The 23,643-nt window shown below is 39.3% G+C and overlaps 1 protein-coding gene across 1 annotated transcript; it reads right to left on the bottom strand.

Annotated features, from left to right (window-relative positions):
• Positions 1–958: 958 nt before the first annotated feature.
• LOC118589040 (vomeronasal type-2 receptor 116-like) lies at positions 959–17,097 on the bottom strand. Its single transcript, XM_036195891.1, has 6 exons — positions 16,883–17,097; positions 7,952–8,243; positions 6,798–7,604; positions 5,759–5,986; positions 4,430–4,553; positions 959–1,884 (listed from the first exon to the last, which is right to left on the bottom strand). Exons 1-6 carry the CDS (start codon positions 17,095–17,097, stop codon positions 959–961), a joined length of 2,592 nt encoding a protein of 863 aa, XP_036051784.1.
• Between the last annotated feature and the right edge of the window lie 6,546 nt (positions 17,098–23,643).

Genomic DNA, 23,643 nt, shown 5'->3' with positions numbered 1-23,643 from the left:
GGGAAGTTCCCAGGAATCCAGAAGGATGACCCCACCTTAGACTACTAGTACCAACAGTAGAGAGGGTGCCTGAACTGGCTTACCCCTGAAATCAGATTGGTGAATACCCTGTCATCATAGAGCCTTCATCTAGTAATTGATGGAAGCAGATGCAGAGATCCACAGCCAAGCACCAGGCCAAACTCCAAGAATCCGAATGAAGAGAGAGAAGAGGGATTCTATGAACAAGAGGCATCAAAATCATAATGGGTAAACCCACTGAAGCAACTGAACCAATCTTGTGAGAACTCATGAACTTCAGACCAACAGCTGTGGTGCCTCCACGGCCTGGACTAGGCCTCTGCATAAGTGAGACAGTTGTGTAGGTTGGTTTGTTTAAGGGGCCCCTGACAGTGAAATCAGGATCTATTCCTGGTGCATGAGCTGGCTTTTTGTAGTCCATTAGCTATGGTGGGCCACATTGTACTGCCTTGATGTATTGGGGATGGGCTTGGACCTGCCTCAACTGAATGTATAAGGCTTTGCTAACCCCCCATGAGAGGACTTAACTTTTCAGTGGAGGGCATGAGGGTGGGTTGGGGGGAAATATGGGTAGAGGCGCTAGAGGAGGGATTAGAGTGGGATCTGCAGTTGGTATGTAAAATGAATAAAAAATGTCTTAATTCAAAAAATAACAGCCTATGAGATCAAATGCCAAATCATACCTTTGTATGTGAGTGTTCAGATAGTGATGCACAATACTACATCCACCAGGTTTAAATGAATCCCCAAGGGTGTCTTGGCCCTGGAGGAGATGGGAATGGAGGGGAGGTTCTGGGGTGAAGGTGGGAGTGGATGCGGGAGCAGGGAGGACAGGGGGAACCCATGCCTGATGTGTAAAATTAAATATAATAAATTTAAAAAGGAGAGAAAAAAGAAAAATCATGCTTCAAAGCTCTTTAATTTAGAAACATGGGAGCTAGGTTTTTTGGTACTTCCCCCTAGCATATGTTTTCTTCCTAATGTGATGAAGCGAGTTCCTTTCTGGCCTTAATAGTATGATGTAGCACTTGAGGGCAAAGATGATTCCTAAGAGTGATGCATTGGAAGCCAAGATAGAGAAGACTTCCATAGCCACCATGACCTTGCCCTTGGTGCTGTGGTAGATGGGGAGGAAGCTGACCCAGACACTGCAGAACACCAGCATGCTGAAAGCCAGGAACTTGGCTTCATTGAATGTGTCAGGCAGATTCCTGGACAAAAAAGCCATAAGGTAGCTGCCTAGAGCCAGTGTTCCCAGGTATCCCAGGATGCAGTAGAAGGCAACAGCTGAGCTTTTGCTGCAAAGGATGATGATGTGTCCATGTTGTGAATGAGCATCTTTGTCAATACATGGAGGAGAGTTTGCCAGCCAGATTCCAGAGAGAACAACTTGTAGTAGGGTACAGATGGGAATGATGAAATTAGGGGCCCTTGCTATCAGCAGCCACCTCCTCATTCTCCCTGGAGCAGTCATCTTGAAAGCTATAAGTACAGTGAGAGTTTTGGCCAGCACAGTGGAAAGAGCCACAGTGAACAGAATTCCAAATGTGTTCTGCTGCAGGATACAGGTGACTGTGCTAGGATGGCCAATGTAAAGCAAGGGACAGAGAAAAGAGAGATTCAGAGTGATGAGCAGTATGTAACTGAGATGCCGGTTATTGGCCTTGACAATGGGAGTGTCTCTGTGCTTCAGAAACACCCCAAGAACAACAGCTGTGAGTGAGGAGAAGCCCAGGGACATGAAGGTGAGCGTCTTCCCCAAGGGGTCATCATAGGCCAGAAATGTCACCCTTTTCTGTAGGCAGTAGCTCTTCTTTGTATTTGCATAGTGAGTTTCTGGACACTTCACACACTGGTCCACATCTGGCAAAAATGCAGGTGATCATGAGTGCATGCTCAGTTTTCCCCTTTTATTCTAAGTCACTTACCTGCTCCAGAACATTGCAATGTTATCTGAACCATCTTGCTTTGTTTCAGATACAAATACAGAAGGATTTTTTAGAGAATATTCTTCAACTCAATTTGCTTTCTATTTCATGCTGACAGAAATTTAAAAATCCAGCACTTTCTCTGTTGTTACTGATAGGGTATCCTCACCTTAGTGACACTATTGTATTAGTTTTATAAGTCATTAGAGCACTGACTTACATCATCTGGACCTTATTTATGTCTGACATTGCCTCTTCATTAATACATCTCCATTCTTAAGAGGACTTGGGAATTCAGTGTGATAGAATTTTCTTTGAAATCCTTATCTTACAAGGATGTCCTCCTACATGCATCCCAAATGTACCTATATTTGTAAAGCCCTTGATGTTCTCTATGTCTTCATTATCTGAAGGAGCCTGAGTAAATTAGTATTCTTAACTTCTTGGAGCCTTGAAACACTTCACCAGTGACACTGTTCTCATAATTCTGCACAATAGAATCTATGTAATGAATAAATACAAAATTGCTTATATATTCTAAAGTCTTCATAGAACAGTGTTTGGACACTTTGTTACTGATACCTTGTCAATTTACTCTTGAATTAGAATGCATGCTTACGGATATTTCTGTCATATTTAAAATATATTAACAATGCACACATTTCTACATACCTCTTTATTTTCATTATTTATTTAATTGTCTTTGTATCATCACATTACCATTCATACTTCCCATATAATATATTGCTATCATGATTTTTCCCTCCCCAATTCCTCCCAAATCCTCCTTACCACCATGAACATATAATTCCACAGATTTTATTTCTCTCTCTCTCTCTTTAAAATAGAAAGAAATAAAACTCAAACAAACCATACCAAACAACTAAAATCTCTATCTCTCTCTGTCTTTCTGTCTTCCTCTCTCACAAACACACACACACACACACACACACACTCACACACACTCACACACACACACACAAAATATAAAACACAAAGTTGCAAAACAGATTATAAAAGGAAAAGTCAAATCAAATCAAAACAAAACAAACATACAAAACCTAGGCCAAAGAAACAAACCGAGCTAAAGATACATCTGAAGTCATTTTCTGTTGGCCATCTACCCCTGGGCAACAGTCCTATCCTTAACTGCTGTTACAGTATTCAGTGACAGTCCGTTGGGAAAACTTAGTTTTCCTTTGCAAGTGGGCATCCATTGCACAATTTTCCTTGGTAAGGGTGGGAGCTCATGTCCATTTCATTTTTATGCTTTGATCCCACCTGGATTTAGCCTGGGCAGGTCCTGTGCATGCTGCTACAGTCTCTGTGAGTTCTTATGTGCCTCAGTTGCATTGTGCAGGTTTTACTTTTACTTTTGTTGATATTGTTAATGAATTAAAGAATTAATTTGGTGTTTAGTAGCATTAACGCTCTTTGTCAATGTATTTGTTTTTCTTCCCTTTTCTTCAGCTCATTTCATTTATTTTAAAATTAAAACATGTATTTTTAATTCATTTGTGTGTGTGTCTTCTACAGGTCTAGAAACAATGAGTATCCAGGCCCTGAAGCGAGCAGTATAGGGCATAACTGGAGTTGCAGAATGTTGTGAGCTGCCATGTGGGTGCTGGGATGTGAACCTGGATCCCCAGAAGAGCAGCCAGTGCTCTGAACTTTGGAGCCATCTCTCAAGCCCACGTCAGTAGTTTCTGAAGTTATACTTTCACACTGCACTTTCAAGTCTCTCTCCTCCACTGTTACTTCTTCTCTTCTGTATTCAGAGTACGCTTTTTGGAGTTGAGGATCGAACCCAGGGCCTTCAGCTTGCTAGGCAAGCGTTCTACCACTGACCTAAATCCCCAACACCAAATGGATGGATGGATGGATGGATGGATGGATGGATGGATAGATAGATAGATTAGATAGATATTACTCACTGGGAATGAAGTGGGCTTTGAAACTTCCAAGCCCACCCTTAGTGACAGATTTCCTTCAATAAGGCCATACCTGCTAATCCAAATTGTTCCTCAATTGAGGAGCAAGTATTCAAACACATGAGTCTATGGAGGGCTTTTCATTCAAACCTCCACATATGGAATGCTCTGCCTTCATGGACTCTAACCATTTGAAATTATAAGTCCTTCTTTTATAAGTTGCTTGGCCATGGTACCTTTTCATATCAATAGAAAAGACACCAGGACAAGCTACATGGTGACACAAAGCACAATAATCTGGTGCAGGAAGTGCAGTTTTCTGTAGGCAGTCATGTCCACAATGGTTCAAGAACACAAAGCAGGTACATTTGTCATGGGTGTGTTATTTCAGTGGGGGAAAAAAGAACTGTAGCCTGTTCTAACAGCTGGGAGGAAGAGGATTGTCTTACTGAAGTGAACTGATTACAGTTCACTTACAGATATTTTTCTTTTGCTAAGATATTGCAGGTGTGGACAGATGTGAATGTTTTCTGCATGATTGGCATTTACCTGTCTCATTGGAAATTTCATTCTCTGGACAAGGGGTACAGTCAAAGCAATAGGCAGCTTTGCCCTCCTGGTGGGTTTTTCTTAATCCAGGATCACAACTCTCACTGCATACAGACCAAGGAATCTGACAATAATAAAATGAATGTTAGCAAATACTCAGGATTTTTTTATTCTATAGTAGGTAAAGTATTTTAAAATATGTAACCATTAATTTGTTTTTATTGTCTCTAAATGTAAATAGTTGAATTGTTTCGACTAGTAGGATGAGTCATTCAAAGGCCCAACTGGTCAACACTTGGCCCCAATAACGCAAATTTGTTGAAAAATTGTTGAATGATATTGGGGCAAAGTATCGAGATAAAAATTTAGGTTCTTTGTAGCATGTCTTGGTGAGACTTCAAACCTACTGCCTCTTGACTTCTGGATTCAAAGGCAAATACATTTTTCTTCCGTAGTAATGGTTCATCTTGTCAGCTTGATAGGTCTTAGAACCACTGTGGAAACCAATCTATGAGAATTATTGGGAAAGCTTTTCTTCATTAGGATCCTTGTGGTGAAAAATCCTCTCTAATATGGGTGGCCCTGATTTATTGGCCCTGGTAGCTGAATGAATGAAAAGGAAAAAAGAAGGTGAATAGTAGTGTTCAGCTGTCTCTGCACCTTGACTGTTGATACAATGTGAATAGCTACCTTACTCCCTAAAAACATGGCTTCCTGAAGTGACTGAATATACCTTGAAACTGTGAGCTACGAAAAAGGAAGTATTTTTGCAACAGCAAAATCAACAACTAATGCATCTGCACATTCTAATCATGTTCTACATTGACAGGGTTCAAAAAGCAAAAGATCAACTGATCACTGACTGAAACCTTTCAAGATAGGATCAAAATAAATATGTGAAGTGACTCATGATAATGATAGAAATAATCATGAGAGGCTGGAGAGGTTGCTCAGAGGTTAAGAGCACTGACTGCTCTTCCAGAGGTTCTGAGTTCAATTCCCAGCAACCACATAGTATCTCACAAACATCTATAGTGAGATCTTTTGCCCTCTCCTGGCCTGCAGTCATACATGCTATATACATAATAAATAAATAAATCTTAAAAAAATCATGAAACAGATACTATATTTATGATATTATATCAATGAGCAGATTGGAAAATAAATAGTTCTTCCGGCAAAATTAGATATGAAGATAATTCTTCATATTGGTGATCATTATGTATCTATAAATGAGCCCTGTGTGAGCAGTGAATGGTCATGACACACAGAAATATAGTTTTTGAAATTTACATACTGGTCAAATTACTAAAGTAAGATGAAACTCACCTCTGTTAATCCTGTGGCCCACTGTATCATGTGATAAGATAAGGACAATTTTTGGCCCTCTGGAGCATTTGGAGAAAATGTTCCTACTTTTGCTTTTATCCCAAGACCTTGTGGGAAATTCCAAAAATTGAGAATGTCATATTCTACATGTGACTGCCTTTTCCTGTCCATAACCACATGGTCTCCAGCATGATTGATGAGTTGTGTTTTCCTTAGGAAAGGGTGAAGCTAAAAGAGATGCATGATGTTATCTTACATAATCTCCAGAGAAGTACAACAGAGGCAGAATCAGGGAACATCTCTTATTGATTTTAATCCTTTTTGTGAAAAGCATTGTTGATATAGGTACCAATCACATCAAACAAATGATAACCTAGGACAATGGAAGCATCATTATGCTTCTAAAACTTTCAAATCTGTTCCATTAGAAACTGATTAGAACCAAGCACTCAGAGGGTGCATAGAGACAACTTTCTCCTTTGTTGAAAATACAGTCATACCCAACAATGTTTTGAAAATATTTAGAGTTTCACTATGTAAAATGAATGACTTTAAGAGTAATAATTTACATAACATAAGCAGTTTAGAAGTTTTCATATCCATTGAGACCATCTCTGTCTCTGACTTTTCTCTAGTGTGAAATCTCTGGGATAAATGGACTTTTTTTTTTTTTTTTGGTTTTTTCGAGACGGGGTTTCTCTGTAGCTTTGGAGGCTGTCCTGGAACTCACTTTGTACACCAGGCAGTCTTCAATCTCACAGAGATCCACCTGCCTCTGCCTCCCAAGTGCTGGGATTACAGGCGTGCGCCACCACCACCCGACATTAAGTGCACTTTTTATGTTGAAAGTTTTACCCTGGAAATATTGTATGACCCTTTGCATTACGATGACATAATGACTTAAAACAGAATCTTTCTTCCACTGTCTCTTTTGTAGATTTTTCACAAAATAATTTAAAATACATATTGTCTAGTGATTACATTTATCACTCTTAGTGTGTGATGTTGCTGATGTTATAATACACAACAGTAGCATTACCTGCCAGGGGAAGAATTCCATCTCTTTCCCATTTCCATGCGATTGAAAGTGTACTTGATTGAGCATCATTTCATGAAGACTGTGGGCCACAGCATACACTGCATTGTACACATTGTAACTCTCTTCACTCATGGCCATGTCAAATATGCTCCCTGGCAAGAATCCCAAGGAGGCATTAGGCAGGCAGTTATCTACAATTTTACAATCTTTCTTCAAAAATGAGCAATTGAAGAATGAGTGCCATAATACATGAAGATAAGTGTCCTGTGGGTATTTAAAAGGATTGGCTGTCTGGATAAAATCTGTAAAATTTTTAATATCCTCATTATGGTGTGAAAAAATAAGGGCCCCATGCAAGGCATCTAACAGGAAATAGTCATCAAATTTGGAATGATCCCAGTGTGAGTTCAGGACCCAGACTTTCCATGTAAGTAACTTCTGCTTAATATTTACTATTAAGCTTAATAGGGAATCAGTGTCCCCATGAATAATAATCACATTTGCTGATGAATCCAGGATCTGCACCTGATTTTTCCAGGAAGTAGTCAGAAATGAACCCCTGAGGGCTTGGATCATTTCCACAAATGCTATGCAGACTCCATTTTTCTCCATCTCACTTCTCAAATCTGACAGAATCTGGGCACCTTTGTCATCATCTATGATGAACAGCCCCACCCAGTTCCAGTGGAAATGAAGCATCAATGCTACAATGCCAAGTGTCAGATATGTGTCCTTGGGGGCCACCTGGTAGAGGGAAGAAAACCTTCTTCGTTCATTCAGGATAGTATCAAAAGGACCAAAAGTAAGCTATATGGAGAAATAGTCAGAAAGAAGAACATTGTCATGAAATTCAACTCAATTCTGCAGCAATGGTTTGATATCTAAAGGACAATACAGCATTGAAGTTCAAACCTGCCTTCCTATGGGTTTTCCAAAAAGTACAGAAAATATTCAGAAATTCAATAGTGTTTGTCACTACTTCACCCTTTCCCTTCTCTCCATTCGAAGCTAGAGAAATGCAGATGCATCACCAGCTGTTTGCATCATTTCCCTACCCATTAAGAGTGATTGAAGTTTCACAGTTTTTCCTCTCAGCCACCTAAAATATCACCAATAGAGCTGACATCATGTCCTATCCCATCACCCTCTCTCACCTGTGGATATTTGTAAAGATCCAGCAGTATCCCTATGTATTCTGATATTGCCCATGATGGTCCTGTAAGTACAGCAGCTGACATGCTCTCCCTTGCACATCTGTAGTTAGGGATGCCATAACCAGGGCCTGAAAATGTACCAATAATATTGGCCAGAGTGTATCTTTGACCCTGAGGGACATTCTGAACAATGAATCCCAGGGATTTGTTGGGCAAAAAATAGGGATTGCTGTTGATCTCCTCAATGGCAAACATCATGGCCAAAATACATTGGTAGTTCCTCAACTTGTACCTGCACAGAAGGTCGAACAATATTTAGGAGGAATACTCATACCACACAACACATGATATATGTGCAATTTTAGTGCAATGGGTTTTACAGTTTGAATGACTCTGTTTCCAAAAGTCCACAATTTAGTATCTTCCCAGCATTTCCTGGAATTAGAATGGGAGTATTGTTTCTTTTTCTAGTATTGAAAATCAATTTTTTCATACAGTATATTCTAATTACAGTTACCAAATCTTCCCAAGTTTCTCCACATCCTCTTCCACCCAAATCCACACCTTTCTTTCTCTCTCATTAGAAAACAAGCTGGCATCTAATAATAATGATAAGTTAAAATAAAAATAGACAATCCAGTAGCAGACAAAACAAATGGAAGAATAAGCACCAAAGAAAAAAAGAACACCTAGGGAGGCAGAGACAAACCATATGTTTCAATACACAGAAAGCCATAAAAACAGATGTCAGAAACTCAGTCTTTCAAATTTCCTGCTTCACTGACAAATCTGCCTGATACTCTAGGCTTTTAGGCAGAAGATGGATGCCCCAATGTTACAGAGGATCTTTGGGTGACTGTCCAGGCAGTATGATGTGTCTGTCGTTTCCAGAGTTTTTGAAAGTTGTTCAATGCACTTTTGTTTAGTGAAATAATATTATATGCTTCTGGGATCTTGGATGGCGCTGAAGACTAGACAGTTATAGTTGAAGTTTTTCTTAGTTATGATAGAATGTAGATTATGTATAAATCTTTGGAATCACTAAGATGGATGGATGGTGGAGTGCTTTCTCTGAATTTGCTAAATGCAAATGGATTGAATACTGTAAACCTAATTCTTTCATGATAACTTTTTGTTGTATGTAGTTATACTGTGTAAAAGTTAAAACCTTTCTTTTAATCTAGAAAAAAGGGGAAATGTTGTAGACTATTATTTTAAGGTGTGTTACTTTTGTTTATGTTGCATTTGTTTAACTCTGTGAATCTGTGTTACTGTGCCTGTCTAAAACACCTGATGATCTAATAAAGAGTTGATCAGCCACAAAAATGTCAGAAACTATAATATTCACAAAAAGGACATATAAGGTTGAAAAAAATTAACCTTCAAAAATACCACTGAGCTTTTATTTTTCCCCATCTACTACTGAGCTTGGGGCCTGCCCTTAGGAATAATTTGTATACCTAACAAATCTCCTTTAGAGAAAACTACTTTTCTCTTTTCCATTGGGTTAGAGATGGAGGATTGTGGTAGCTTTGAGGTCGCTTGTGAATTAAAGATGGGGGCTTGTGTCCACTTCGTCTCTCAGCATAAGCACTGCATCTGTTTTATGCTGGTATTGGTCCTGTGCATGCTTCCAAGTTTATCTGAGCTCACATGTGCAGCAGTCCTGCTATGTTTAGATGACTTTGTTTCCTCAGTGTTGTGCATCTTCTCTGGCTCTTACAATATTTTCACTGAAAGACCCCAGAGCCCTGGGATACTTTCGTCTGCGAGAGGGCTCCCCCAGAAACCAAGATTCCAAACCAGCAGATGCAACACGCAAGAGGAATGTATTCAGCACTGGTGCAAGTGGGCTCTCTGTCCTGGTCAGTCAGAGAGCCCGGAGCAGCGGTTACAAGCATTTTTAAAGGCAGAAATTACAAAATTAGCATAAGATACCAGGTGCCCCGGGTTTGGCCCAATTTCAAAATCATCATATATTTCAGCAATCATTTTGTTACGCGGGAAATTTTGTAAGATTAGTTGTAAACTGGTTGGCTCGGGGAGGTCTAGGGGGAGCAGTTACTCTGGAGGGGAGTTCGCATAATTATAGGCTTGTGATTGGCTGACATTTGACCTAGTTTGCTGGACTCACCAGATGGTCCTTATCTTGGGTCCTCTTTGAGGAATTTTTTAAACAGGGACTTATTATTATTAAATCTATAATTGCAGACCTTGTCCCAAGGCCGACGGCTGGGCTCCGAAACTTTTTACTTATTTCCAGGGAGAGGATGGGTCAGTGTCTAACGCAAGCAAGTTTACAGAAGCAAAGTCAGCAATTTGCAATTGTAAAATGTATCTCTATTTTTTTTCCTCATTCACCTCCTATTCTCCTGTATTTTTGAGACCCAAGGGAATAGTTTCTATGATCACAACCCATTTAGGACTGACTGTGCTACTGTTGCAGGTAACTTCTCTGATGATGGCTGAGTAAAACATGTATCTATGTATATGACAAAATGCCCTGTGGGGTCATTTTATTTCTACATTCCTATAGCAAAACAATATTATTTGGCTTCTCCCTAGGTCTGTGGCCTATCTTGTCTTATAGTCTTGGCTACCTGAGCAGTATTGGATTCCATCTCACTGAGCAGATTTTAAATACAATCAGATATTGGTTGAGTAGACAGAAAGAAACAGTTTGGCTCAGTCAGACTAGAGTCATCTCTGCCCCTGGCCAACTGACTTGTGAAACCTACCAGTCAGAGAGCAGGACAGTAGAATCCTGGGCCACAAATCAACCCCTGGTTGACACCACCCCCAAGACATCCTATGTAAACCTCCCTACCTAGTCAGTGGAAAAAAATGGCGGTTCTCTCCACCCTGGTAAAGGTAGCTACTCTCCTGGACACCTCCTTCCCAAATAAATCTCTGTCTCAAAAGAGTTTTGAGTGTGAAGATCCTCATTCACTGGCATAGGGAAGATTTTTCCTGAGACATCCCTCAGTGGACAAAACAAGGGAGAGCTGAAGGAGCAGAGCAAGGAGGAGCTGAACAGAAGATCTTTGCTGAGACGACCCCCAGTGGACAGAGCAAGAGAGCTGAAAAGTAACACTTTTCCCCAGAGCCAGAGGGGATTACTACATTTCTGCAGGGGTTACCCCTTTTGCAGAGTGAAGCAAAAGAAGCAACATCTTAGGCCAGAGAAGCAGAGCTTTGCTAGGAAGCCCCCTCTTGAGGGAACAAAGCTGAGCTGGGTGGGCTCTCCAGGAGAGGAGCAGGATTGCTATATCCTGCTGGGAAACCACCCTCCATCACACCTCATATACCTTCACTTCCTGGAAGAGTCAGGATACCCTTCCCTGCTGAAGTAGTTAGTTCTAGGCCTGACTTTCCCAGTAAGTCAGAAAAATTTCCTTTCCAGGCTTGGGCTGCTTCTTGCATTTCCAGCCATCAGAGCTGTGCTAAACAGCTCCAGGTGTCTGGGACACTTTCAGGGCAGAGCTGTTGTTCTGAGCAACTCCAGGTGCCCAGGATACCTCACTCTCCAGGGTGGAATTGTCTCCTTGAAGTTCAGCCATCAGTGCTGTCCTAAGCAGCTCAAGGTGTTGCCTGACTCCCCAGGTAGTCAGGACATCTTTCCCTAGAGTTGCAGTATTCATGTTTTGGTGCCAAAATCTAGAACAAAACCCAGAGTTGTTGCAACCAATTTACTTACATTTTTTTTGTGCTGAACCCAGGACACCAAACTCACAGAGTTGCAAAACTAACATTTTGCAAACAATTTACTTACATACATATCATCCAATAATAACTTAATATTTATGATCTCATGGACAACACAAATAGATTGAATCAGAAAACAATACCCAGGATTTTTCTGTTTCCAAGAAACAAAATTCACAACAATGATAGACCTCAAATTAGAGTTAAAGGATGGAAAAAGGATCCAAAGTAATTGCAACTAAAAACTTAGCATGCATAATTCTCTTAAGATGTGACAACGAAGGCATCAAGCAAAACCTATTCAGTAGAAATAGTGAAGCATACTTTGTACTTCTTAAAGGAAAAAAATCCAACAACAAGGTATTACAGTTCTAAACATGTTCACATTAAACACAGGAGTTTCCAACTTTCTTAATGAAACAATATTAGATTCAAAGGCACAGATCAAACCCAGAACGGAGGTTGTAAGTGACTCCAATTCCCCATTTTCAGCAACAGACAGGTAACATGGAACAAAAAACCCAAAGAGAAATTCTGAAGTCAAAGAACATCATAAGTCAACTCCATCTTTATATTGAACTCACCTAGTGCACTTCTAAACCTCTAGATAGCTGATATGTTTATAGAAATTACTGTTTGTCCACTATGCATATAGCATCCTTCAATAACACACCACATGAAACAATACTTTCAAAATGCTCTCAAAATATCAGCATTCTTGCCTAGAAACTTTCTGTTTTATACCATCCAATGGGCATTGATGATCCAACTTTTGAGAAGACAGTTTCAACACAAAACATATTAGTTTAAAAGCTTCAAAAATATTTATACAGCTCAGATGATGTAAATAAGGACTCCTTTATGTTTTTATGTATTATATACACATCAAAGCAAAAATAATGGGACGATGTTTCTCTGTTTCACTTCACAGACTTGGAGTTTGGCATTTTGTTCTGCTGGAAACCAAGATACAAACACACTGCGGTCAACTTAATAGGGGTTTATATTCTAGCCCAACAGTATTAAATATGAGTTGTTCACTAAAAGGTATTCACAAACTGTGTTGTTTTTATTAGATCTACTGACAAAGTACTCCTGGTACTTAAGGGCATCTAGAAACATATTTCCAAAGGAATACTATTGTTTCAGGTTCCATAGCCATTGATAAAACTTTCATAAATTTCCACTAGTTTGACATGACTCGGTCATCTCTCTGCATGTCAAGACAACTTTGTAGCTTGATTTGCTGGGGCAGGGGCGTGCTGGAGGTAGAATCAAAATCCATCCCAGGTGCATGAGGGCGCTTTTTGGAGCCCACTATCTCATGCAGCCTTGAGGCAGGGGGAAGGGCTTGGACTTGCCTTTACTGAAAGTGTGCCCTTCTGGGAGGACTTGCCTTCTTGTAGGGAGAAATGGTAGGTGGGTTGAAAGGGGGGCTGGGGTGGAGAGAGGAGGGAAGAGGGGGTGTAAATTGAAAAACAATTTCTTAATACAAAAAAGAATGCTATTGTTAAATATACTTGGGTTTTCTTAAACTTTCTATATAGACCGTGCTTGCCTTAAAAACCTTTCTGTGCTACACAACTGTACAGACTATAGGTGTGCACCACCACAAAAACCAGCAACATATTTGGTTTGAATAGCACATGGTTTGCCAGAACAATGTATAATTACTATGATTAAAGTTAAAAGAAGGATATATTAAACTTCATAATTTAATCATTGTACATTTTTTACATATGATGAATTATCATCTTCTATCCCATAGATATTGATGTCATGATGATAAATATATTCAAAACTTGTGTACATTTTTATGAGCTTGTATAAATATTACTAAGAACAATGGCAAATCAAAACTTAAGGAAATCAGTGCAAATAATTGAGGATTAAACAGAAAGAATGTGCCATTACTGAAAAATAGGATTTTGATAATTGATAAACAATAATATTTTAAGAAGTATGACAATGGTGTAGAATTCCAGACTGGTCTGTAGGGAAAGTAGGAAAGGAACAATATCCTGTGTGGATTGGTAAGTATTTCCAGCCTCACATCATTTCTATTCTATAGCAAAAGAGATTCAATAAATATTCATTCTTCTGAATAAAACTGATGAAGGTAACCCAGTGTACAACTTTATATTCACCTGATGTTTTTATTTTCAGAGAAAACCCAATCGTTGAGAGTCTGAATTATTATGGAAGGAAAATGTTAAGTATAGTTAACATGTATTTTACCCTGTTATTTTAGATTGGAGATTCATGAACAAAGATGAATAAGAATAAAAGATTAAACAGATTGGTGATACCCTAACTGTCATCATAGAGCCTTCATCCAGTAAGTGATGGAAGCAGATGCAGAGATCCAGAGCCAAGCACCATGCTTAGCCCCAGAAGAGAGAGAAGAGGGATTCTATGAGCAAGGGGCATCAAGACCATGATAGGGAAACCTACAGAGACAACCAAACCAAACTAGTGGGAACTCTTGGACTTTAGACCAACAGATGTATAGCTTCATGGAACTGGACTAGGCCCTCTGCCAAAGCTAGACAGTTGTGTAGCTTTATCTGCTTTAGGGGCCTCCTGGTGGTAGGATCAGGATCCATTACTAGTGCATGAGCTGGCTTTTTGGAGCCTACTACTTATGGTGGGACACCTTGCACAGTCTTGAGGCAGGGGGAGGACCTTGGACTTGGCTCTACTGCATACACCAGGCTCTGCTAACTCCCTGTGAGAGACATTACCTTGTTGGAGGAGGGAATGGGCTGTGGGTAGGTAGGTGGAAGGCTGTAGGTGTAGGAGGCAGGAAGAGAGGGGTATCTGTGGTTGGTGTGTAAAATTAATAAAAAATTATTTAATAAAAAAGAGAAATAGACTTTGTACAATTAAAAGATATTGTCTTCTTACACCTTCAGAATGAAATATTGTAAATATTTGAAATAAACCTTACATCCTAAAAGATTTTTAAATAACCTGTAACCAGATATTTATGTCCTTCAGTTTGAAAACTACTGAGAAATGGTGAATATCCACAATAAACTAAAAATATCTTAAAATCTGACTTTTCAAATTCATCTAATTCATGAGCTATTTCAATTTATTAATATACAAATGCACACATAACTGATGCAATGCAGTTTGGACATACTAAATTAGTCGTATTTCTAAGATAGTGTTAAGGAAAATCATTCCCATACACAGTGATGGAAACTGTCTGTTATTATTGCTTTGCAGGGAAATTAATCACCATCCAGAAAAGATTCTACAGTGTGCATCAACATGTGCTTATGTAGATTAATCTGCTTTAATCAGATGGTAGACATATTTTGTACCTATTAGACATTATTCTGTACCTATCAAATATTTATTTATCATCTTTAAACTTGAAAGTAAAATACAGTTAGATAATTAGTCCACAAAAAGACTAGGGAAATAGAAAATAATGCTAGCCCCTCAACTCATGATCTCTTGTAATTGTGACAATGAAGATAAATACACTTACAGTGCTACCATTAGAACACGAGGAAATTTAACTGGAGAAGGACAGAACAATGCACTTTTCTAATTACATACATACTTTCCCACACCTGTGTAATGAGTTCATCAAAAGCATGGAAGAAGCTGTGATCCTTGCAGTGTATATAGTTGCCTGTGCCTCACTCTCTATGAAAAGTATAATTTGAAAATGTGTTGTCTAAATCAAACATGGTGATTTCTATTGCTTTTATAATTGCAAGTTTATTTTAGTTTCATTTTTCATATCAGAAGATATGAAATGAAACTAACACAATTCTCCTCATTTACATATTAGACAACCCAGCCACAGAGAACTCACGTTATTACAGTCCCTTTGCAGGCATGGGGTTGCTGCTGTATAAGCTGAAGAGGGACTTAGGCTGATGTACAGTGGTGGCTGAGCTGCTGAGATTGGAGAGCAGAGAAGAGGAGGAGGAACAGGGAAGAACAGGGACATCATCTGCTGTAAAGCAGACACATCTCCTTCTTGTAAACAAGGTCAAATGTCTGGTAGACCATAGAGCTTCTTAACCTTACTTGAAGTAAGCAATCATCCCTGGAGCCAGTAGACTCCTCCACATAATATTTTATCTAGATGCCAATTTGTAAATATCCCCTGCCTCCTTCAGTATGTCCATTTCAGGTTAATCCATTTAAGATATTCTTAATATCAAATGACATTTCACACTTGAACATTTTTCATCTTCCACTGCTGAATTAATTACTTTCTCCACTCAGGAGATGCAGTACTGACATACTGGCAATTATTCATCCTTAGTCTTATGTTTATTTTAGGTGATTTTCCTCCCATTGCCTCCAACCTAAGTCTTGAATATGTATTTCCATGTTGTCAAGGTGAGTTCAGACTTGAGTGTAAGCTGCACTTCTCATTTTCATACACTTATTGTGTGGTTACCCACAGTTAGGAGCATGTCAGTCTGGGATAAAACACACCTGACTTCTTTTAAACACTATTGTTTCTCTCTAGCAGGACCTAAGATACTCAGTTAGACTTGTCTGGCACTATGTCTTATTCTTGTATCTTTGAGAATAACTAAAAGCAGTAATCAGAGGCCTCATCGCAATTAAGGGGCACACAGAAATACATTCATAATAATAAACAAGTACACACTGTATTTTCATGGAACTAACAGGTAAGCATCCAAGTTATCAGATAATATAACTATTAGAAGACAGATAAGAGAATCTGAGACAGGTAAAGGCATTTCTAAAGCAGAAAATTGGTCCCAACATCTAATTCTGACACCCCTGCTTCCAAATCTTGAGTAGCATATACAGATAACACTTGTCACTAACACACAACAAAATCACTGGTCAGTAACTTCAATGGCATTCAATACTTCTCACGGGAGCACAGCTAGACTTCTAGAGTCCCATCAAATACTGTATCATCCTTCTATTATCCAATCCATCTACAGTAGAGCTAATATTGAAAACATCCAAATCCTGAGGAGGTAGAAGCTTAGCTGAGAATATGGGGGATATTCCCAGTGCCTACTGTAGAAAAGAAAAAGAATAAAACCCAAATTGCCATTTTCCGCTTGAAAGCACAAGATGAGTCACTGAGAAGACAGCACCACAGAAGAGATCTAGGGATGGAAGAGAGGAATAATGATATTGAATTCTGTACTTCCACTAGGGCATATGAATGCCAAGTTTAGACAATGAATGAATGCTAAAAAGACATACTCAACCATAAAATCTCTGTTAAATTTAGTCATCCGCCAATCAATTGTTTTGTTGAGTGGATAGATAGCATATGCAGGAAAAAACCCAGTAATCACCACATTTCCTTTACCAGTTAAACGGTAATTCCTTCTGACTAAGCACTCACTGCTGCTGTAGGAGCACACAAGAATAGGTATCTGCAAAAAGCAAGAGATAAAAATCCAAGAGAACAGCATATTAACAATGTAACTGGACATTCATGAGCACGATAATGTGAACTCCAAGCATCCTGCGTGGATGTGCATAGCTCACATGTGTGTGCATGTTTGTTCATAATTTTATTGGTGATTGGAGTTATCCCTTGAATCATCCCAAGTTCTTCCTGACAAGATACTTCACTCCCCTGTGGAATTATCCAATAATTTCTTCCCACAGGCTTTGAATCTCAGGCCCCACATTAACAATCACAAGACAGATGAAAAATATTTTCTATGATCTTCTCCAGCCACAGGCAGTATGACTTCATCCAAGATCTAAGAGAACCTGTCCCAAGGCAGGAAATTCTCTTGTTGGATTTGGTCACTAATGTGAACCAAGAAACTTCTTTTGAGAAAGCCATTTATGATGATACAAACATGGGAAAGCAGATGGTGCAATAGTAGATGAAAGGGAAAAGGGCCAGAAAAGGCCCATGGCAGGCCTGACCAAGTCACAATACCAGGCACAATGCTCTGTACACTAGAGACTGTCAATTGTTTTGCCTTCCATAGTTCCATGAGTCACCAAATATTTTTTTCATCTACAAATGTATGTCTGAATGAATATATTATGTCCTTGGTTGACTTTAAATACTTTTTATCTCTTTCTGATGAAAATAATGGTTCTGTTGAATTGATTTCTAATAGATCAATTTTATGTCAATGAAGAAATCAAGTTTCCTGTTTGAATCTGAACTTTGACCTTCTGCAATATTCTTTTACCCAGTATGAATCTACATATTGTCATGATACACTATATTCCTTGAACATTGGGTCCACTGTTGTGATGTATTGTGTTCCCCAATATACTGTGTCCCCCAATAAATTTTGTCAGGAGATCACAGGAAAAAGCTAGCCATTATGTAGAAGTCAGGCAATGGTAGCACATGCCTTTAATCCTCTCACTTGGGTGGCAGGGATCTGTCTGGTACTCTGTGAGTTCAAGGACACATTGGGAACAGAGCCTGGCATGGTGATACATGCCTTTAATCCCAGCACTAACCATAGAGGTCTGGAGGTCTGTACAGACAGACAGAAAGTGATGTATCTGGGCTGAGAGAGCAAATGAGAGAACAGAACAGAAAGGCATATAGGTGTGTGTAGACAGAAAGTAGCTAGCTTTGGAAGTTGCAGAGTTGGTCAGGTGAGGTTAATTGTGGCTTTTTCCTAATCCTCTGATCTCTCTCAAGCTTTAACCCCAATTTCTGGCTCTGAGTTTTTATTAATAAAACTGTTTAGCAATTGGTCTGCAATTGGTGCTCCAATGATTGTGGCAAGAATTCAATAAAAAGTTGCTTGTGGCCTTACAGCCCCTCTGGCTCAGGCCTGTGCTGCAATGCTCAGCCTGCAGCTGCACATAGTTGGATCTTCATCCCAGGTGGACCAGAGTAGTCTCTTTGACTTTCTTTTCTTCTGGTGGGTGGTCAAAGTCAGTATCTTTCTAAAAGAAGAAAGGGGGATAGGATATAGGTAATATAGTATAAAAGAGTAGATTGTTGAACCTATTTTTAAAGAGCAACAGCTTGTTTGAAATATTTTACATTGCTATGGATTTTAGGTTGTTGATACAAAATTAAAGTTAATTTTGTTATGCCATGTATATATTTCTACTCTTGTTTAAGGTATTATTTTTATACAACTCATTTTAATTGTAATGGATAATTAAATACAGATTAACAATTAGTCTTCTATGATAATCAAACTTATAGTCATGTTTTCTAGGTATACATATATAGATTTCAGATAGATAGGTAATCTTCAAACACTTCAAAGACTTACAGAATATGGCATTTAAAATGTTTAAAAAAAATTTAGAACTTCTGGACAATGAAACATGTCTCTTCCTGGCAGCACCGATTTATTTCAGAGAGGGGAATGGGCATTGAAGACACTCTATACAGAGTTTATCTTCTTCTTGGCAAAAATAGCCATTTGGACAAGAAATTGTTCTTACCTGGACTGCTTGATTGACTGGACATGCAGGACCCATAGGAAGGTGACCACTGAACTTAGCTTGGCAAAATGGTCCTTCAGCTTCGCAGAGGAAACTGCCAGGCATTCTACAGGACACAGAGAGAAATGACTGAGAGACTCTAGGCCTGAGGACTGAAGACAGATGTCACAACTTTACAGAGGAACTTTGGGTGATTGTCCAGGCTGCCAGCTGTCTGTGTCTACTCTTGGGAGACTCCTGAAGGTTGCTTGCCTCCCTCTCCTGTTTTTCAGGTAATATTGTATCCTTCTGAGGTGTTTGATGTACTTGAAGACTAGTTATAATTTCCTTAGTTATGATAAAAGATAAGTTAGATATGAAACCTTGAACTCATAAATATAGGATAGAGAGGATATCATCTTTAATTTTGCCAAATACAAACAGACTAGATATTATAACTATAACTCTTGCTTGATGACTGTTTTGTGATATGTAATTTACTATGTTAGAGTTAAAACCATGCTTTTTGAAAAAAAGAAAAGGGGAAGAACTGGGGATGTCTTTTTGTTTGCTGTGAGTGTGTGTTGCTCTGATTGGTTGATAAATAAATTGCTGTATGGCCAGTAGCCAGGCAGGAAGTATAGGCACACAAGGAGAATTCTAGGGAGAGAAAAGCTGAGTCAGGAGTTGCCAGCCAGACACAGAGGAAGCAAGATGACAATGCCGAACTGAGAAAAGGTACCAAGCCACGTGGCTAAATATAGATAAGAATTATGGGTTAAATTAAACATAAGAGCTAGTCAGTAATACGCCTGAGCTAAATGACCAAGCAGTTGTAATTAATGTAAGCCTCTGTGTGTTTATTTTGGGAATGCCAGAGGGAGAGATTTGTCCTGACAACCAGTCTGCTGAGACACAGGAAAACTTCCAGCTACAAATGGTGCCTCATTATTGGGCATTGCTCCATATAGACCTAAGAAAGCTTAAAGATTCTGACTGCACAGAAATGAAGCCACATTGGGCTTCCTAGTCTCACAGTCTCACACCAGCAGCAGTGCAGACTCAACTCCCAGCAGCTGCCTGCAGGATGGAGCTGGCTGCCAGCCACCATGAGCTGAGCAGCAAGGCTGCTGGTTGTGGATTGCTGCTACAGGACATAGAGGTGGCTCCCAACAGCACAATGTGGTGCATGGTGGATTTAGCCTTTACTAGTACAGAGGGAAAAAAAGAGGTTTCTGGGCTACATGATGCTTTAATAGAGGCATAGACTGTCTACTTACAAGAGTTGGTGGTGTGCCTGTCTCCCAGAGCTGGCAGTAAACATACCACCACCATGTTCAAAAGTTGAGGTGGGCAGAGTCAACAGCCAAGGCTGCTGCTTCTGTTCTAACCACAGTTTAAAAGCAATAGATTCACAATAAGACAGATTCAGATGAAATAAACCCTTATTGGTGAAATTATTTAGGCCACTCCACGTAGTTAAAAGGGAGGTTTATTTTGTGGGGTAACTTACAATGAAGGGGTAGGTTGCAAGGTCTTTTGTACAGAGCTGTATGGACTTTGTACCACTTTACTTAGGTCTCCTGATTTGTATCCTGCTTTCCCTGATTTATTTGCATCAGTATAGAATGTGAGGACTCCAGAAATTGGCTTGTGTCATACAATGTAAGGAAGGACCCATTCAGTCTTCTTTATGAATTCTATTCTCTTGCTTTTGGAATAATGGTTGTTAATCTCTCCCAAATAGTTACTGCAGGCTCTCTGCCAGTATTCATTATCTTTCCATAGTGATGAAATTTCCTCATTAGTTAAAGGTACTACAATTTCTGCTGGGTTCATTCCTGTCAACTGATGAAGTCTTAATTTACCTTTTTGAATCAAATCAGAGATCTTTTCTATATAAGTCTTTAATTTCTTATTTGGTTTACGTGGTAGGAATATCCATTCCAATATAATATCCTCCCTCTGCATCAAAATACCTGTGGGGGAATGTCTGGAGGGGAATATGACAAGAATGCATTTAAGTTCTGGATCCACACGATCCACATGTGCTTCTTGAATTGTCTTTTCTACTAGAGCCAATTCCTTCTCAGATTCGGCTGATAATTCTCTTGGACTATTTAATTCTTTGTCCCCTTCTAGAGTAGTAGCCAAATTCTGTAGTCCATCTTTGGGTATTCCCATGATACCCAAAAAGTTGGAAATGCTTCCTAACAACTTTTGAAAATCATTAAGAGTCTTTAATTGATCTCTCCTCAGTTGTACTTTTTGGGGTCTAATTTTTTGTAACTCTATCTTATACCCTAAGTAATTAATAGAATCACCTCTTTGTATTTTTTCAGGAGCAATTTGCAGCCCCAGTGAGGCAAAACTTTTTTTACTTCTTCAAACATGCTTTCTAATGTGTCTAACTTTGGGTCAGCTAATAGGATATCATCCATATAGTGATAAATTATGGATTGTGGAAACTTTACACGAATTATCTCCAATGGTTTTTGCACAAAGTATTGGCATAAGGTAGGGCTGTTTAACATTCCCTGTGGGAGGACCTTCCATTGATATCTCTTGACTGGCTGAGAATTGTTATAATTAGGAACTGTGAAGGCAAATTTTTCTCTATCATTTTCTTGTAAGGGTATGGTAAAGAAACAGTCTTTTAAGTCAATAACTATTATAGGCCATTCTTTGGGTAGCAGAGAGGGCAAGGGCATCCCAGTCTGTAGGGAGCCCATTGGCTGAATTACTTTATTAATAGCTCTCAGATCTGTCAGCATTCTCCAATTACCAGACTTTTTTTTTAATAATAAATACAGGAGAATTCCAAGGGCTGGTAGATTCTTCAATGTGTTGAGCACTTAACTGCTCTTGAACCAGCTGTTCTAAAGCTTGTAGCTTCTCTTTTGTCAAAGGCCACTGTCCAACCCAGACAGGTTTATTAGTTAGCCATTTTAAAGGTAAGGCAGTTGGTACTTCTGAGAGTTCAACAGCAGTTGTGCTCTGTTTGTGTACAGCCTGAATTGTTGGTGACTGTTTTTTTAGCATGTCATGATATTATTCCTAGAAACATGCATTGGCCTGTATTCCTTTTCTGAGAGTGTAGGAATTTTAATCTGGGTATTCCACTGTTGTAACAGATCTCAGCCCCATAGATTCACTGCTACATTTGCTACATATGGCTTCAGCCTTCCTCTCTGTCCTTCTGGCCCTGTGCATTCAATCCATCTCAAACTCTGTTTTATCTGAGATAGGGTGCCAATTTCTAAAAGTTGGACATCTACCTCTTGAAGAGGCCAATTTGGATGCCATGATTTTGGTGTAATTACAGTCACATCCACACCTGCGTCTACCAGGCCCTCCAGAACCAAGCCATTAATTTGAATTCTAAGCTTTGGTCTTTGTTCATTTATGGAAGTCTGCCAAAATATTTGTTTTATTGTGTTCTTTGTAAACTGTGATTCATCAGAGCTGTTTTATCATCCATTGTAGTATCGGTTTTTACATTAGGCATTGGTTTATTCAGTTGTCCTGGAGAGGAATGTCTTCCACAGTGGCTGGGAATGTTCTTACCACATTTGATTTGGGGGCCTGCAAGAGGCCCCCTGAGGCGTTTCCCGCCAGTAAAGGGTTGCCTCGTTTTTCTATTTTTGATCTGCACTCACTGGTCCAATGTCGGCCTTTGCCACATCTTCTACATAATCCAGGAGGTGGTTGGGGTCTTCTGTTTAGGCTATTCCTAGAAGGGGTATTACTTCTAGGATTACCCCATGTACAGTTTTTACTGATATGACCTGGTGTACCACATTTAAAACATTTGGTACCACGGGGCCTTCTTTCTCCTCTGGGATTTGTCTCTCTTATCCAAGCCTCATTACTGTAGTTAAGAGACTCAACACCATTAGTATACTGAATCCATTCTTCCAAAGGAGCTGATCTGATCTTTAATGGTGTAAGTATTCTTCTGCATTCTGCATTAGCATTGTCGAATGCCAAGGACTCAGTTAATACTTTTCTTAATTCTTTATCTGACACAGCTTTTGTTATAGCTGTGTTCAGCCTTTGTAAAAAATCAGTGAAGTGTTCATGTGGTCCCTGAAATATCTTTGTGTATACCTCAGTTGCTTTTCCAGGTTCTGGAATTTTTTCCCAAGCATTTAGAGCTGCTGTACAGCATAGGGATATTGTATGCTCATCATAAATGGCTTGTACATTCCTGTCAGCGAAACATCCCTCACCAAGAATTTGATCTTGGGAGATCTCAAAACCTCTGAGTTTACCTTGTTGTTCTAAATTTCTTGCCTCTTCTCTCAACCAGCTTTTCCACTGTAACTGCTGGCTATATTCTAGAACAGCTGAAATTAACTGATGCCAGTCATCTGGAATGATTCTATGTGAGGTAGACCACGAATTTAACATCTGTTTTACATATGTGGAGTGTATCCCATATGTAACTACTGCTTCCTTTATATTTTAAAGTCCCTTGTTGAAATTGGTTGTAATGTATATGTCGTATATGGCTCGGGGTGTGTGTCATCTGCTGGCTTCTCATGGATGATAACAGGATAAGCCATTGTATGAGAGCCATTTGGAGATGT

The sequence above is a fragment of the Onychomys torridus genome, chromosome 1 (genome assembly GCF_903995425.1).
Source record: "Onychomys torridus chromosome 1, mOncTor1.1, whole genome shotgun sequence".
In the NCBI taxonomy this organism is placed as follows: Eukaryota; Metazoa; Chordata; class Mammalia; order Rodentia; family Cricetidae; genus Onychomys; species Onychomys torridus.
Note: the sequence above shows the minus strand (reverse complement) of the source record. Positions and strands in the feature narration are given on the sequence as shown.